The sequence below is a fragment of the Salvelinus alpinus genome, chromosome 17, assembly GCF_045679555.1.
Source record: "Salvelinus alpinus chromosome 17, SLU_Salpinus.1, whole genome shotgun sequence".
Classification (NCBI taxonomy): Eukaryota; Metazoa; Chordata; class Actinopteri; order Salmoniformes; family Salmonidae; genus Salvelinus; species Salvelinus alpinus.
In genome coordinates, this window is record NC_092102.1 from 4,947,324 (window position 1) to 4,962,198 (window position 14,875).

The following is a 14,875-nucleotide window of genomic DNA, read 5'->3' on the forward strand; positions in this document are numbered from 1 at the left end:
ACGTGACACCATCGATTCAGGTCAAAGAGTTCAATCTTGGATTCATCAGACCAGAGAATCTTGTTTCTCATGGTCAGCGTCCTTTAGGTGCCTTTTGGCAAACTCCAAGCGGGCTGTCATGTGCCTTTTACTGAGGAGTGGCTTCCGCCTGGCCACTCTACCATAAAGGCCTGATTGGTGGAGGGCTGCATAGATAGTTGTCCTTCTGGAAGGTTCTCCCATCTCCACAGAGGAACTCTAGAGCTCTGTCAGAGTGACCATCGGGTTCTTTGTCACCTCCCTGACCAAGGCCCTTCTCCCCTGATTGCTCAGTTTGACCTGCCGGCCAGCTCTAGGAAGAGTCTTGGTGGTTCCAAACTTCTTCCATTTATGAATGATGGAGGCCACTGTGTTTTTGGAAACCTTCAATGCTGCAGATATGTTTTGGTACCCCTCCCCATATCTGTTCCTTGATACAATCCTGTCTCGGCGCTCGACGGACAATTCCTTCAACCTCATGGCTTGCTTTTTGCTCTAACATGCACTGTCAACTGTGGGACCTTATATAGACAGGTGTGTCCCTTTCCAAATCATGTCCAATCAATTGAATTTACCACAGGTGGACTCCAATCAAGTTGTAGAAACATCTCAAGGATGATCAATGGAAACAGGATGCACCTGAGCTCAATTTCGAGTCTCATAGGAAAGGGTCTGAATACTTATGCAAATAAGGTATTTCTGTTTTTATTTTGAATAACCTTGCAAAAATGTCAACCTGTTTTTGCGTTGTCATTATGGGGAATTGTGAGTAGATTAATGAGAATCAAAAAATATTTTATACATTTTAAATTAAGGCTGTAAACGTAACAAAATGTGGAACAAGTCAAGGGGTCTGAATACTTTCCAAATGCACTGTATATACAAATGCAGAGCGAAAGCTATGCTGTTTGTATGTACTGTATAGAGTGTAGTGTTTGGGATAGAAAGATAGTGTACATGTATATCTTTGGCTCTACTTACATTGCTGAGTTGTTGAGCGTTGATCCTGGCCTGGACGATTTGAGGGGTATCTGTCACCGAGCTGTACTTGACTTGGTCAATGTGTTGTCTGTAGTTCTTCTACATGGGGGAATCAGAGATATCAAGTCAGGTTTCCTTGATATTATGAAAGGGGTCCCGCATAGGTTGGTTTTGGTTCCAGTACTTTTTACTATATACATTAACAATATTGGTTTGTCTGTAAAAAATTGTAACCTACAATTAAGGCTGTTATGGTGCCCATATTACCGCCACATCTGCAGTCAAGAGTCATGATGGCAGTCAAATTTCACATGACCTTTAGTCACTAATAGGGCTTCTCCAAGCTCTGATGCTGCTGATGGTCAATAGTAGCCTACCACACTTGCTAACTGCCTGGTACTCAGCACTCTATTGTCCCACTAATCACTCTGACATCAACGCAAATGTTATCGAAAATCTACTCAAACACTTCATGAGAGCCCATGAGCTCATGTTGCGCAACATTTCTATAGGCTATGCAATTGCTTGAGAAAACAGAGTGATGGCCTTTATTAAAAAGAGGAGGATCCCATCAGCTTTCTATAGGCTAGGCCTACTACATTTATCAACTTTTCTAGTATTAAGCACATTGCTTCTCTTTACAACAGGCTGATAGCCTACCTGGCTGGCATGAAAATTAACCACGGGAAAAGTGTCCTCCATTCGCTATTTAAGTGCATAGAGGACGTATTTTTTCCCCCTGCCCCTTTTTCGAGACAGGTATATGATAACGGTCCATTCTAAACCAAACAAATTTCACACATATATTATTTAGTATTTGTCAAGACAAGACCAAAACAATTATAGTCTGCTGGGTGACAATATTAGCTATGCCTTAAAGCTCGTGTGCAGTAAGGCAAGAAACGCATGGCTTTTTTTGCGACTTTTTCAAAAAGTCTCACACCTCATGTAGCCTAGCCCATAGATTTAAAGTGGCAAAATAACTTATTGAAATGGAATTAAGCACATGAATCCACTTTACAAAGGGTGTAGAGCCTAACTGGCATACATACGCAGCACGTGAGTTTCAAGTTTGGGGAATTTTCACTTTCACCATAAAAATTCACCTTTATAATAAAAGCATTACATGCATAATCGCATTTGCCGTCACTTTTGAGAATGGTGTTTTCCCGCTAGTGGAACATTTGTGCTTGTAGCCTACTGCCAAATAATATAAAATAATGCCACTGAATTCTAAGCAAACCTTGACTGCTCAATGAACTAGTGTAGCCCACAGCCATATGGCTTAGCCAGTACTCTAAGAACAACTCAGAGTATGCTATTCCGTTCTTCTGAAATAGACTAAATGTTCTTCATATCATGTTTCTTTAGACCGGTCTAAAATAAATCATGGATTTATTGTGATGGTGTAGGCTATATTACATGGATTTATTAGACTTCTTCAAATGTAGATGTTCCAAAGGTCCGAATCAGTGACTTTTAGGCTATGCATGGAAGCCAGGAGATGCTAAATGTGTTTATGTTAATTAACGGTCAATTACCATGACACCGGCAGTTATTTGATTGACAATCACCGGCTGACGAAATGTCATGATGCAACAGCCCTACATGCAAGTGTATGCGAACGATACTGTTGTGTATGCTTTTTCCCCCACTGTTGACCAGGCTCTATCTGAACTACAGTTTGATTCTATTGTTTTACTGAACACCTTTATTGACCTTAGTTTAACCCACGTTCAGTACTAATTTAAGTATCTGTTTTCTACAGCGTACAAAAATGACTAATGATTTAAACATATGTAGCTTGGACACTTCGTTTTATTACGGGCCACAGCTTCAGTGCACATCAATGCATTATTTACCAGAAAGTAGGCTGGCCCTCTTTAAAGTCAAGTAGGTTGATTCATTTATCTTTTTATTTATAAGTCTCTTTTATAAAAACTCCCACCGTACCTAACATCATTAATAACCTTTAGACGTATGGTACCATACCTAGTCTCAGGGATGGCTAACTCTGGAAATCCCTTCCGTCTCCCCAAAGTTAGGTAAATCAGCTTTTAGTTTCTTTGCATCCCATGTATGAAACAAAGTTCCCAACAACTGGATGTACTGGTGCCACTCAGGTAGTTCAAAGTATTGATTGGGTACCTCTTTTCTGAGGAATGTGATTGTGTTTCTTGAGTGTGTTTGTAATGTTGCATATTTGCATTCTATAGTCATTTGTAAATTGTGTGTATGCAGAGCTCCCTTGTGAAAGAGACCTTGTTCTCAATGGGACTCCCTGTTAAAATAATGATGAAATAAAGTGGTATATTGTAGTATTACTTATTAGTGTATGTGTGTGTGTATTAGCTTGTGGTGTGTATACACTCACATCACTGCACAGTTCAGCATTGGGTCAGGTAAGGTTAGACAAATAGCTGAATGATTTAACGGTGAAACGTGTCAGAAGGACATTTATTAATCGATGTCAAACATGCAACAGTGTCTCACCCTCCCCCACATCAAAAAGCATCACGAAGCACTTACATTGCTGAGTTGTTGAGCGTTGATTCTGGCTTGGACGATGTCAGGGGTATCTGTCACCGAGCTGTACTTGACTTGGTCAATGTGCTGTCTGTAGTTCTTCTACATGGGAAGATGAGAGATGCAATACATTATTAATGTATCAGGGTAGAAAGATACAGTGTGTAAAGTGTGTAAAGACATCTGTAGTGCTGCCTCTGAACATATTTTTTTCTACCCCTGAGTTATTTGAATCCAGTGGTAAAGATAACGGCCCCCAAAACCATAGAATGTGGGCTGTGTTAGGTGTGAGACTTACGCACACAGTTGACAAACAAGTTCAGGGCAGGGGCAGCACTTTATGAAAGTTAGCAATTGTGCCTGATAAAATGCGAAGGGGTGGAAAGCAGCAGGGATGGAAGGATGAAAAAGAGACACGTCAGCTACTACAGCAACTGAAATAACAGCAACACTTAACAAAGAGCTGCAGTTAGTTTCAGAATGGGTGGCAATGAATAAGTTAGTCCTTAATATTTCAAAACGAAAGGCATTGTATGAGGGACAAATGATTCACTAATCCCTAAACCTCAACTAAATCTTGTAATAAACAATGTGGAAATTGAGCAAGTTCAGGTGACTAAACTGCCATGGTAAAAACATATTGATGCAACAGTAGCTATGATGGGGAGAAGTCTGTCCATAATACAGTACTACATAGAGGCATGAGTACATGGAACTCTATTCCACATCAAGTAACTCATGCAAGTAGTAATATTATATATTTTTTAAACTATAAAAATACACCTTATGGAACAGCGGGACTGTGAAGCAACACAAACATAGGCACAGAGACATGCATACACACACACGCACACAAGATAACATATGCACTATACACACACGTACACATGGATTTGTTTATTAGATATGTGGTAGTACAGTAGGGGCCTGAGGGAACACACTTAATGTGTTGTGAAATCTGTTGTGAAGTATTGTAATGTTTTGAAAATTGTATAAATGCATTCATTTAGCTGGACCCCAGGAAGAGTAGCAGCTGCCAAGGGACCCATAATAAATACAAAATGAGCAGAATTGAGAAGATGTGAAGTCAACGGTGCGCTTATGATTTAGATACCATGGGTTGAGCTCACTCTATATATCAGTCTAGTTTAATGGATGATCCACATTTAAAATGGTTTACCCAGCTACTAGACCCCCTTAAGTGGGCTCTTTAAAATAGCCCACTTTTTAATTATACAGTCCTCAAGAGGAACCCAATCAAAATGTTCTGCTTTCGGTTTTTCTATCTGAGAAAGCACCCTGTTTACTGGTTTTGGTTACTATGTCCGGTATGAGAGCCATGTTGAACTTATTTGAGGCGAAGGGGAAACTCACGTCCTTGAGCGGATCCAGTTTCCTCTGACTCTGGTAGCCCGGTGTGATGGTGGCTGGGTAGTTGTATTCCACATGGTCAGTTTTCTCCTGCTCATACTCCTGCTTGTAGGCAATCTGCAGGTCACAGAAACATTTGAATAAACGTGATTGATCCCCAGCAGTACCAATACAGACGCACAGGCATGCATGAGACAGAACAGATATGAGTACTGATGGCTGATAGACAGATATTTTTTACAAAAAACCTTAGTATTGCTCAACAACAGAATCCTATTTTTCTAAATAAAAGCTATTTTTTTTTATTCTGGTGTACTTCTATCATTTATTTGATAGGCCTGTGTTAGGAGCCTTAGTTTGGAGCTACCCGTTGCTCCTGTCTAAACTAATGGGTGGCATAGTGTAGCTAATGTCTATCTGGTCACACATACACTACTGTAAGTCACTTTGGATAAAGGCGTCTGCTAAATGGAATATAGAGTGTCTTCAGAAAATATTCACACCCCTTTAAAATAATTTTTTTTTTTTCACAAAACACACAAGGATAAGGGTAACATTAAAGTATTAGAACATTAAGGACAAACAATACAACATCAAGACACTATCGAACATGTATCAGTCTTTCCGCAGCAGAGCCATCCTTATGTGTGAGGGTGCGTGTGTGTGCATGATAGTGATATAAAATATATGTCAGTTTCCTTTTTCATGATCACAATCTTGTGAAACCCGAACCCTCCAAGATCCCCCCACAGTTCCCCAATAGCTGTCCCTCAACCATTCGAGACCCCTCCCACAGTCCCCCCCCCCAAAGAAAAAAAATACAATTAATTCCATTCAAGAACCCCCCAATGCGATACAACCAAGAGAATGAACTAAAGAGAAAAAAGGAAAAGACAGAAGAAAACAGCAAACAACAATGCAAAAAAAAATAGATTATAGATGAATCTGTTTCTCTTTTTTTGTCAGGTTAACTTCTTGTGGCTGCAGGGGCAGTATTGAGTAGCTTGGATGAAAGGTGCACAGAGGTGCCCAGAGTAAACGGCCTGATCCTCAGTCATAGTTGCTAATATATGCATATTATTAGTAGTATTGGATAGAAAACACTCTGCAGTTTCTAAAACTGTTTGAATTATGTCTGTGAGTATAACAGAATTCACAAAGTTCCAACTAGTAGCCAGTCATCCTCACTACGAACACCCCACTGCACCTCTCTGATTCAGAGGGGTTGAGTTAAATGCAGGAGACACATTTCAGTTGAATGCATTCAGTTGTGCAACTGACTAGGTATCATCTTTCTTTACCTTTCCATCCCAGCATATTCTGTAGTATTCATAGTATACTCATAGTATACTCATAGTATATTCATAGTATATTGTGTATATATTCCTACTACCCTTCCTCCTTTTTAAAATATGGTTCTATGACTTGGTTGTATTTATGTCTGTGTGTATGTGTGTGTGTGTTGCACTGTTGAGGAGAGCCTGTGAGTAAGCATTTCGCTGCAACATTTACATCCTGTATTCTGGGAATGTGACCCATATATTTTGATTTGATGATAGCCAGGCACTAATTAGCCAAATAAATAGTTAGGCTTTTATAAGGTATTATGAGCCAATGGTAACCTATTAGGCATTTATTCGGTATTTTTTATTCTTTATCTAATACATTTGTTTATTCATTCACAACTAAGATGTTGCTGGGATCAGTATAGGCAGTGTGGTCCCCTGGTCTTCTGGTACCAGAGCTGTGAGAAAGGATGCTAGGCCTAGCAGAGACAGCTCAGTGGCGGTAGGTGCAGTGGCGGTAGGAAGAAATCAGAGAAAGAGACACAAATGTAATGCCAATTCCTTAATATGTAATAGTGATTACCACTAGGGTATGATGTGTTGCTAAAATGCCAGGGCTGAATTTTTGTCCCAGTCAGCCAATGCTTGCCATAACAAAGGGGTTGAATACTTTTTGACTCAAGACATTTCAGCTTTTAATTTCTTATTAATTTGTAAAAATGTCCAAAAAACTAAATTCCACTTTTACATTATGGGCTATTATGTGTAGATCGGTGACACACAAACTCAATTTAATAAATGTTATGTTCAGGCTGTAACACAACAAAATGTGGAAAAAGTCAAGGGGTGTGAACACTCCCCGAAAGCACTGTACATATTGGTATGTTTAATCATAGAAATACAGTAGATGCATTCTATTATGGTTTTCTTGGAATAATGGTCTGGGGCTAATTTTCATGGCTCGGGCTAGGCCCCTTAGTTCAAGTGAAGGGAAATCTTAACGCTACAGCATACAATGACATTCTAGACGATTCTGTGATTCCAGAAGGGGGAGGCCCTTTCCATTTTCAGCATGACAATGCCCCCATGCACAAAGCGAGGTCCGTACAGAAATGGTTTGTTGAGATCGGTGTGGAAGAACTTGACCGGCATACACAGAGCCCTGACATTTACTGGCCAACACAGAGCCCTGACCTTTACAGTTGGCATCATTCCCTAAACCCTAAACCTCAACTAAATCTTCTAATAAGTAATGTGGAAATTAAGCAACTTGAGGTGACTAAACTGCTTGGAGTAACCCTGGATTGTAAACTGTCATGGTCAAAACATATTGATACAACACTAGCTAAGATGGGGAGAAGTCTGTCCATAATAAAGCGCTGCTCTGCCTTTTTAACAGCTGTATCAACAAGGCAGGTCCTACAGGCTCTAGTTTTGCCGCACATGGACTACTGTTCAGTCGTGTGGTTAGGTGCCACAAAGAGGGACTTAGGAAAATTGCAATAGGCTCAGAACAGGGCAGCACAGCTGGCCCTTGGATGTACACAGAGATCAAACATTAATAATATGCATGTCAGTCTCTCATGGCTCAAAGTAGAGGAGAGATTAACTTCATCACAACTTGTATTTATTTATGTTGATAGCACCGAGCTATCTGTTTAAAATACTAGCACACAGCTCAGACACCCATGCATACCCCACAAGACATGCCACCAGAGGTCTCTTCAGAGTCCCCAACTTCAGAACAGACTATGGGAGACGCACAGTACTACATAGCCATGACTGCATGGAACTATTCCACATCAGGTAACTGATGCAAGCAGTAGAATCAGATTTAAAATACAGATAAAAATACACCTTATGGAACAGCGGGACTGTAAAGCAACACAAACATAGGCACAGAAACATGCATATACAGTGGGGAGAACAAGTATTTGATACACTGCCGATTTTGCAGGTTTTCCTACTTACAAAGCATGTAGAGGTCTGTAATTTTTATCATAGGTACACTTCAACTGTGAGAGACGGAATCTAAAACAAAAATCCAGAAAATCACATTGTATGATTTTTAAGTAATTAATTTGCATTTTATTGCATGACATAAGTATTTGATACATCAGAAAAGCAGAACTTAATATTTGGTACAGAAACCTTTGTTTGCAATTACAGAGATCATACGTTTCCTGTAGTTCTTGACCAGGTTTGCACACACTGCAGCAGGGATTTTGGCCCACTCCTCCATACAGACCTTCTCCAGATCCTTCAGGTTTCGGGGCTGTCGCTGGGCAATACGGAATTTCAGCTCCCTCCAAAGATTTTCTATTGGATTAAGGTCTGGAGACTGATAAGACCACTCCAGGACCTTGAGATGCTTCTTACGGAGCCACTCCTTAGTTGCCCTGGCTGTGTGTTTCGGGTCGTTGTCATCCTGGAAGACCCAGCCACGACCCATCTTCAATGCTCTTACTGAGGGAAGGAGGTTGTTGGCCAAGATCTCGCGATACATGGCCCCATCCATCCTCCCCTCAATACGGTGCAGTCGTCCTGTCCCCTTTGCAGAAAAGCAGCCCCAAAGAATGATGTTTCCACCTCCATGCTTCACGTTTGGGATGGGTTCTTGGGGTTGTACTCATCCTTCTTCTTCCTCCAAACACAGCGAGTGGAGTTTAGACCAAAAAGTTATATTTTTGTCTCATCAGACCACATGACCTTCTCCCATTCCTCCTCTGGATCATCCAGATGGTCATTGGCAAACTTCAGACGGGCCTGGACATGCGCTGGCTTGAGCAGGGGGACCTTGCGTGCGCTGCAGTATTTTAATCCATGACGGCGTAATGTGTTACTAATGGTTTTCTTTGAGACTGTGGTCCCAGCTCTCTTCAGGTCATTGACCAGGTCCTGCCGTGTAGTTCTGGGCTGATCCCTCACCTTCCTCATGATCATTGATGCCCCACGAGGTGAGATCTAGCATGGAGCTCCAGAACGAGGGTGATTGACCGTCATCTTGAACTTCTTCCATTTTCTAATAATTGCGCCAACAGTTGTTGCCTTCTCACCAAGCTGCTTGCCTATTGTCCTGTAGCCCATCCCAGCCTTGTGCAGGTCTACAATTTTATCCCTGATGTCCTTACACAGCTTTCTGGTCTTGGCCATTGTGGAGAGGTTGGAGTCTGTTTGATTGAGTGTGTGGACAGGTGTCTTTTATACAGGTAATGAGTTCAAACAGGTGCAGTTAATACAGGTAATGAGTGGAGAACAGGAGGGCTTCTTAAAGAAAAACTAACAGGTCTGTGAGAGCCGGAATTCTTACTGGTTGGTAGGTGATCAAATACTTATGTCATGCAATAAAATGCAAATTAATTACTTAAAAATCATACAATGTGATTTTCTGGATTTTTGTTTTAGATTCCGTCTCTCACAGTTGAAGTGTACCTATGATAAAAATGACAGACCTCTACATGCTTTGTAAGTAGGAAAACCTGCAAAATCGGCAGTGTATCAAATACTTGTTCTCCCCACTGTACACACGATAACATATGCACTATATACACAAGTACACATCGATTTTGTGTTGTAGATATGTGCTTGTGGAGTAGGGGCCTGAGGGCACACACTTAGTGTGTTGTGAATTCTGTAATGAATGTGTTGTAATATTTTGAAAATGGTATATCTGCCTTAACTTTTCCAGACCCCAGGAAGACTAGCTGCTGCCTTGGCAACAGCTAATGGGGATCCATAATAAATACAAATAGAAATACCTCAACCCCATCGAACAGCTTTGGGATGAATTGCAAGGCCTAATCGCCCAACATCAGTGCCCGAGCTCACTAATGCTCTTGTGGCTAAATGGAAGTAAGTCTCTGCAGTAACGTTGCAACATCCAGTGGAAAGCCTTCCCATAAGCGTGTAGGCTGTTATAGTAGGAAAAGGGGGACCAACTTCATATTAATACCCATGATTTTGGAATGAGATGTTCGCCGAGCAGGTGTCCACATACTTTTGGTCATGTAGTGTATTAGTTCAGATTAAAAACAAAGAAAGTCTTACATTGCTTGCCAGCTTTCTGACGTTCATAGCGTGTACAGCATTCTTGTCCATCTCAGAGCCTTCATAGTGCCCTTTCATGTGGTTGGTATACTTCTCCTTGTACTTGTTCTGTAGGAAAATATAAAATGTCACTCTTTGACCCCACTGAGTATAGGGCGACATCCATGAACATCTTTTTTTTCTGTGGACGTTGAAATCAATGCCGGTACGGACCCAACAAAAATTAAAACGCTGGTCCGGACCGGCATTGATTTCAACGTCCACAGAAGTCCATACCGGACCGGCCTATATTTGGCCCAAACAAATAAAATAAAATTTTGTTCGTCACATGCGCCGAATACAACAGGTGTAGACCTTAGTTAAATGCTTACTTACAAGCCCCTAACCAACAATGCAGTTAATATATACAGTGGGGAGAACAAGTATTTGATACACTGCCGATTTTGCAGGTTTTCCTACTTACAAAGCATGTAGAGGTCTGTCATTTTTATCATAGGTACACTTCAAATGTGAAAGACGGAATCTAAAACAAAAATCCAGAAAATCACATTGTATGATTTTTAAGTAATTAATTTGCATTTTATTGCATGACATAAGTATTTGATCACCTACCAACCAGTAAGAATTCTGGCTCTCACAGACCTGTTAGTTTTTCTTTAAGAAGCCCTCCTGTTCTCCACTCATTACCTGTATTAACTGCACCTGTTTGAACTCGTTACCTGTATAAAAGACACCTGTCCACACACTCAATCAAACAGACTCCAACCTCTCCACAATGGTCAAGACCAGAGAGCTGTGTAAGGACATCAGGGATAAAATTGTAGACCTGCACAAGGCTGGGATGGGCTACAGGACAATAGGCAAGCAGCTTGGTGAGAAGGCAACAACTGTTGGCGCAATTATTAGAAAATGGAAGTTCAAGATGACGGTCAATCCCCCTCGGTCTGGGGCTCCATGCAAGATCTCACCTCGTGGGGCATCAATGATCATGAGGAAGGTGAGGGATCAGCCCAGAAATACACGGCAGGACCTGGTCAATGACCTGAAGAGAGCTGGGACCACAGTCTCAAAGAAAACCATTAGTAACACACTACGCAGTCATGGATTAAAAGCCTGCAGCGCACGCAAGGTCCCCCTGCTCAAGCCAGCGCATGTCCAGGCCCGTCTGAAGTTTGCCAATGACCATCTGGATGATGCAGAGGAGGAATGGGAGAAGGTCATGTGGTCTGATGAGACAGAAATAGAGCTTTTTGGTCTAAACTCCACTCACCATGTTTGGAGGAAGAAGAAGGATGAGTACAACCCCAAGAACACCATCCCAACCGTGAAGCATGGATGTGGAAACATCATTCTTTGGGGATGCTTTTCTGCAAAGGGGACAGGACGACTGCACCGTATTGAGGGGAGGATGGATGGGGCCATGTATCGCGAGATCTTGGCCAACAACCTCCTTCCCTCAGTAAGAGCATTGAAGATGGGTCGTGGCTGGGTCTTCCAGCATGACAACGACCCGAAACACACAGCCAGGGCAACTAAGGAGTGGCTCCGTAAGAAGCATCTCAAGGTCCTGGAGTGGCCTAGCCAGTCTCCAGACCTGAACCCAATAGAAAATCTTTGGAGGGAGCTGAAAGTCCGTATTGCCCAGCGACAGCCCCGAAACCTGAAGCATCCGGAGAAGGTCTGTATGGAGGAGTGGACCAAAATCCCTGCTGCAGTGTGTGCAAACCTGGTCAAGAACTACAGGAAACGTATGATCTTTGTAATTGCAAACAAAGGGTTCTGTACCAAATATTATGTTCTGCTTTTCTGATGTATCAAATACTTATGTCATGCAATAAAATGCAAATTAATTACTTAAAAATCATACAATGTGATTTTCTGGATTTTTGTTTTAGATTCCGTCTCTCACAGTTGAAGTGTACCTATGATAGAAATGACAGACCTCTACATGCTTTGTAAGTAGGAAAACCTGCAAAATCGGCAGTGTATCAAATACTTGTTCTCCCCACTGTATATTATATATATATATATGGATAAGATTAAAAAATAAAAGTAACAAATTAATGAGCAGCAGTAAAATACAGAAAAGTACAGAGTCAATGTGCAGGGACACCAGTTAGTTGAGGAAATATGTACATGTGGGCACAGTTATTAAAGTCACTATGCATAGATGGTAACAACAGAGAGTAGCAGCGGTGTAAAAGAGGGGGGGCAATGCAAATAGTCTGGCTAGCCATTTGATTAAGTGTTGAGGAGTCTTATGGCTTGGGGGTAAAAGCTGTTTAGAAGCCTCTTAGACCTAGACTTGGCGCTACAGTATCGCTTGCCATGCAGTAGCAGAGAGAACAGTCTATGACTAGGGTGGCTAGAGTATTTGACAATTTTTAGGACCTTTCTCTGACACCGCCTGGTATAGATGTCCTGGATGGCAGTGAGCTTGGGCCCAGTGATGTACTTGGCCATTCGCTCTACCCTCTGTAGTGCCTTGCGGTCAGAGGCCGAGCAGTTGCCATACCAGGCAGTGGTGCAACCAGTCAGGATGCTCTCAATGTTGCTGTAGAATCTTTTGAGGATCTGAGGACCCATGCCAAATCATTTTAGTTTCCTGAGGGGGAATAGGCTTTGTCGTGCACTCTTCACGACTATCTTGGTGTGCTTGGACCATGCTAGTTTGTTGGTGATGTAGACATCAAGGAACTTGAAGCTCTCAACATGCTCCACTGCAGCCTTGTCGATGAGAATGGGGGCGTGCTCGGTCCTCTTTTTCCTGTAGTCCACAATCATCTCCTTTGTCTTGATCACGTTGAGGGAGAGGTTGTTGTCCTGGCACCACATGGCCAGGTCTCTGACCTCTTCTCTATAGGCTGTCTCATCGTTGTCGGTGATCAGGGCTACCACTGTTGTGTCATCGCCAAAATAAATGATGGTGTTGGAGTCGTGCTTGGCGATGCAGTCATGAGTGAACAGGGAGTACAGGAGGGGGCTGAGAACGCACCCCTGAGGGGCCCCTGTGTTGATGATCAGCATGGCGGATGTGTTGTTACCTACCCTTAACACCTGGGGGTGGCCCGTCAGGAAGTCCAGGATCCAGTTCCAGAGGGAGGTGTTTAGTCCCAGGGTCCTTAGCTTAGTGATGAGCTTTGAGGGCACTATGGTGTTGAACGCTGAGCTGTAGTCAATGAATAGCATTAAAGGTCCCCAAGAATACAGTGGAATCCCTCATTCTTAAATGGATGAAGTTTGGAACCACCAAGACTCTTCCTAGAGCTGGCTGCCAGGCCAAACTGAGCAATCGGGGGAGAAGGACCTTGGTCAGGGAGGTGACCAAGAACCAAATGGTCACTCTGACAGAGCTCCAGAGTTCCACTGTGGAGATGGGAGAACCTTCCAGAAGGACAACCATCTCTACAGCACTCCAGGAATCAGCCTTTATGGTACAGTGGCCAGATGGAAGCCACTCTTTAGTAAAAGGCACATAACAGCTCGCTTGGAGTTTGTCAAAAGGAACCTAAAGACTCTCAGACCATGGTTTGATGAAACCAAGATTGAACTCTTTGGCTTGATCCAATACTTCACGTCTGGAGGAAACATGGCACCATTCCTACGGTGAAGCATGGTGGCGGCAGGGTCTGGGAGACTAGTCAGGATCGAGGGAAAGATGAATGGAGGAAAGTTCAAAGAGATCCTTGATGAAAACCTGCTCCAGAGCACTCAGGACCTCAGACTGGGGTAAAGGCTCACCTTCCAACAGGACAACGACCCTAACCACACAGCCAAAACAATGCAGGAGTGGCTTCAGGACAAGTCTCTAAATGTGCTTGAGTGGCCCAGCCAGAGCCCGGACTTGAACCCTATCGAACATCTCTGGAGAGACCTAAAAGTAGCTGTGCAGCGACGCTCCCCGTCCAACCTGACAGAGCTTGTGAGGATCTGCAGAGAAGAATGGGAGAACCTCCCCAAATACAGGTGTGCCAAGCTTGTAGCTTCATACCCAAGAAGACTTGAGGCTGTAATCACTGCCAAAGTTGCTTCAGCAAAGTACTAAGTAAAGGGTCTGAATACTTGATGTAAATGTGATATTTCTGTTTTAAATGTTTCATACATTTGTAAAAATGTCTAAAACCTTTTTCCTTTGTCATTATGGGGTATTGTGTGTAGATTGATGAGGGAAATTATAATTTTTTTGAATAAGGCAGTAGCGTAACAAAGTGTGTAAAAAGTCAAGGGGTCTGAATGCACGGTATATTTCTTGCATAGAATAGGTCAAGTTTTGTACTATGGGGGATAGTAGATTGACATAGGCTAGTGCTTTTGCTGTTTGTTAGGCCTAATCATCTGAGGATGATTGGCTGAAAAATTCAACGTGGACAGTTCTTCCAATATCTTCAATATGCGCCTCGGAATTGGATAAGGACGCACGCAGTTGTCTCCAATGTGTCTGTCTTTACTTGTAGCATGCGAGAAAGACCCAATCACGTGAAGGAGAGCCATGTGAGTGAGAGGAGCTTCAGCATGCAGCCGGGAGAAGGGAATTATAATTATTATACTCAGCCCAAGGGCACAACGGCCACTGGGCGCAAAACGCATGGGTTCTATTAAGGGGCATTACGGCCTCACAAAGGGGATGCAGCTGGGAAATTCAAGGC

The 14,875-nt window shown here is 42.5% G+C and overlaps 1 protein-coding gene across 3 annotated transcripts in view; it reads right to left on the minus strand.

Annotated features, from left to right (window-relative positions):
* Positions 1-14,875, minus strand: part of nrap (nebulin-related anchoring protein) — a 99,768-nt gene that overhangs the window by 66,103 nt on the left and 18,790 nt on the right. For 2 of the 3 annotated variants that reach the window (XM_071346972.1, XM_071346971.1), the window contains exons 12-15: positions 10,230-10,337; positions 4,900-5,013; positions 3,529-3,627; positions 1,000-1,098 (exon numbers count right to left, since the gene is read on the minus strand). In XM_071346972.1, the coding sequence (XP_071203073.1) occupies positions 1,000-1,098; positions 3,529-3,627; positions 4,900-5,013; positions 10,230-10,337 (420 nt within the window). The remainder of the gene's footprint in view (positions 1-999; positions 1,099-3,528; positions 3,628-4,899; positions 5,014-10,229; positions 10,338-14,875) is intronic. The other variant, XM_071346973.1, reaches the window with a different exon arrangement.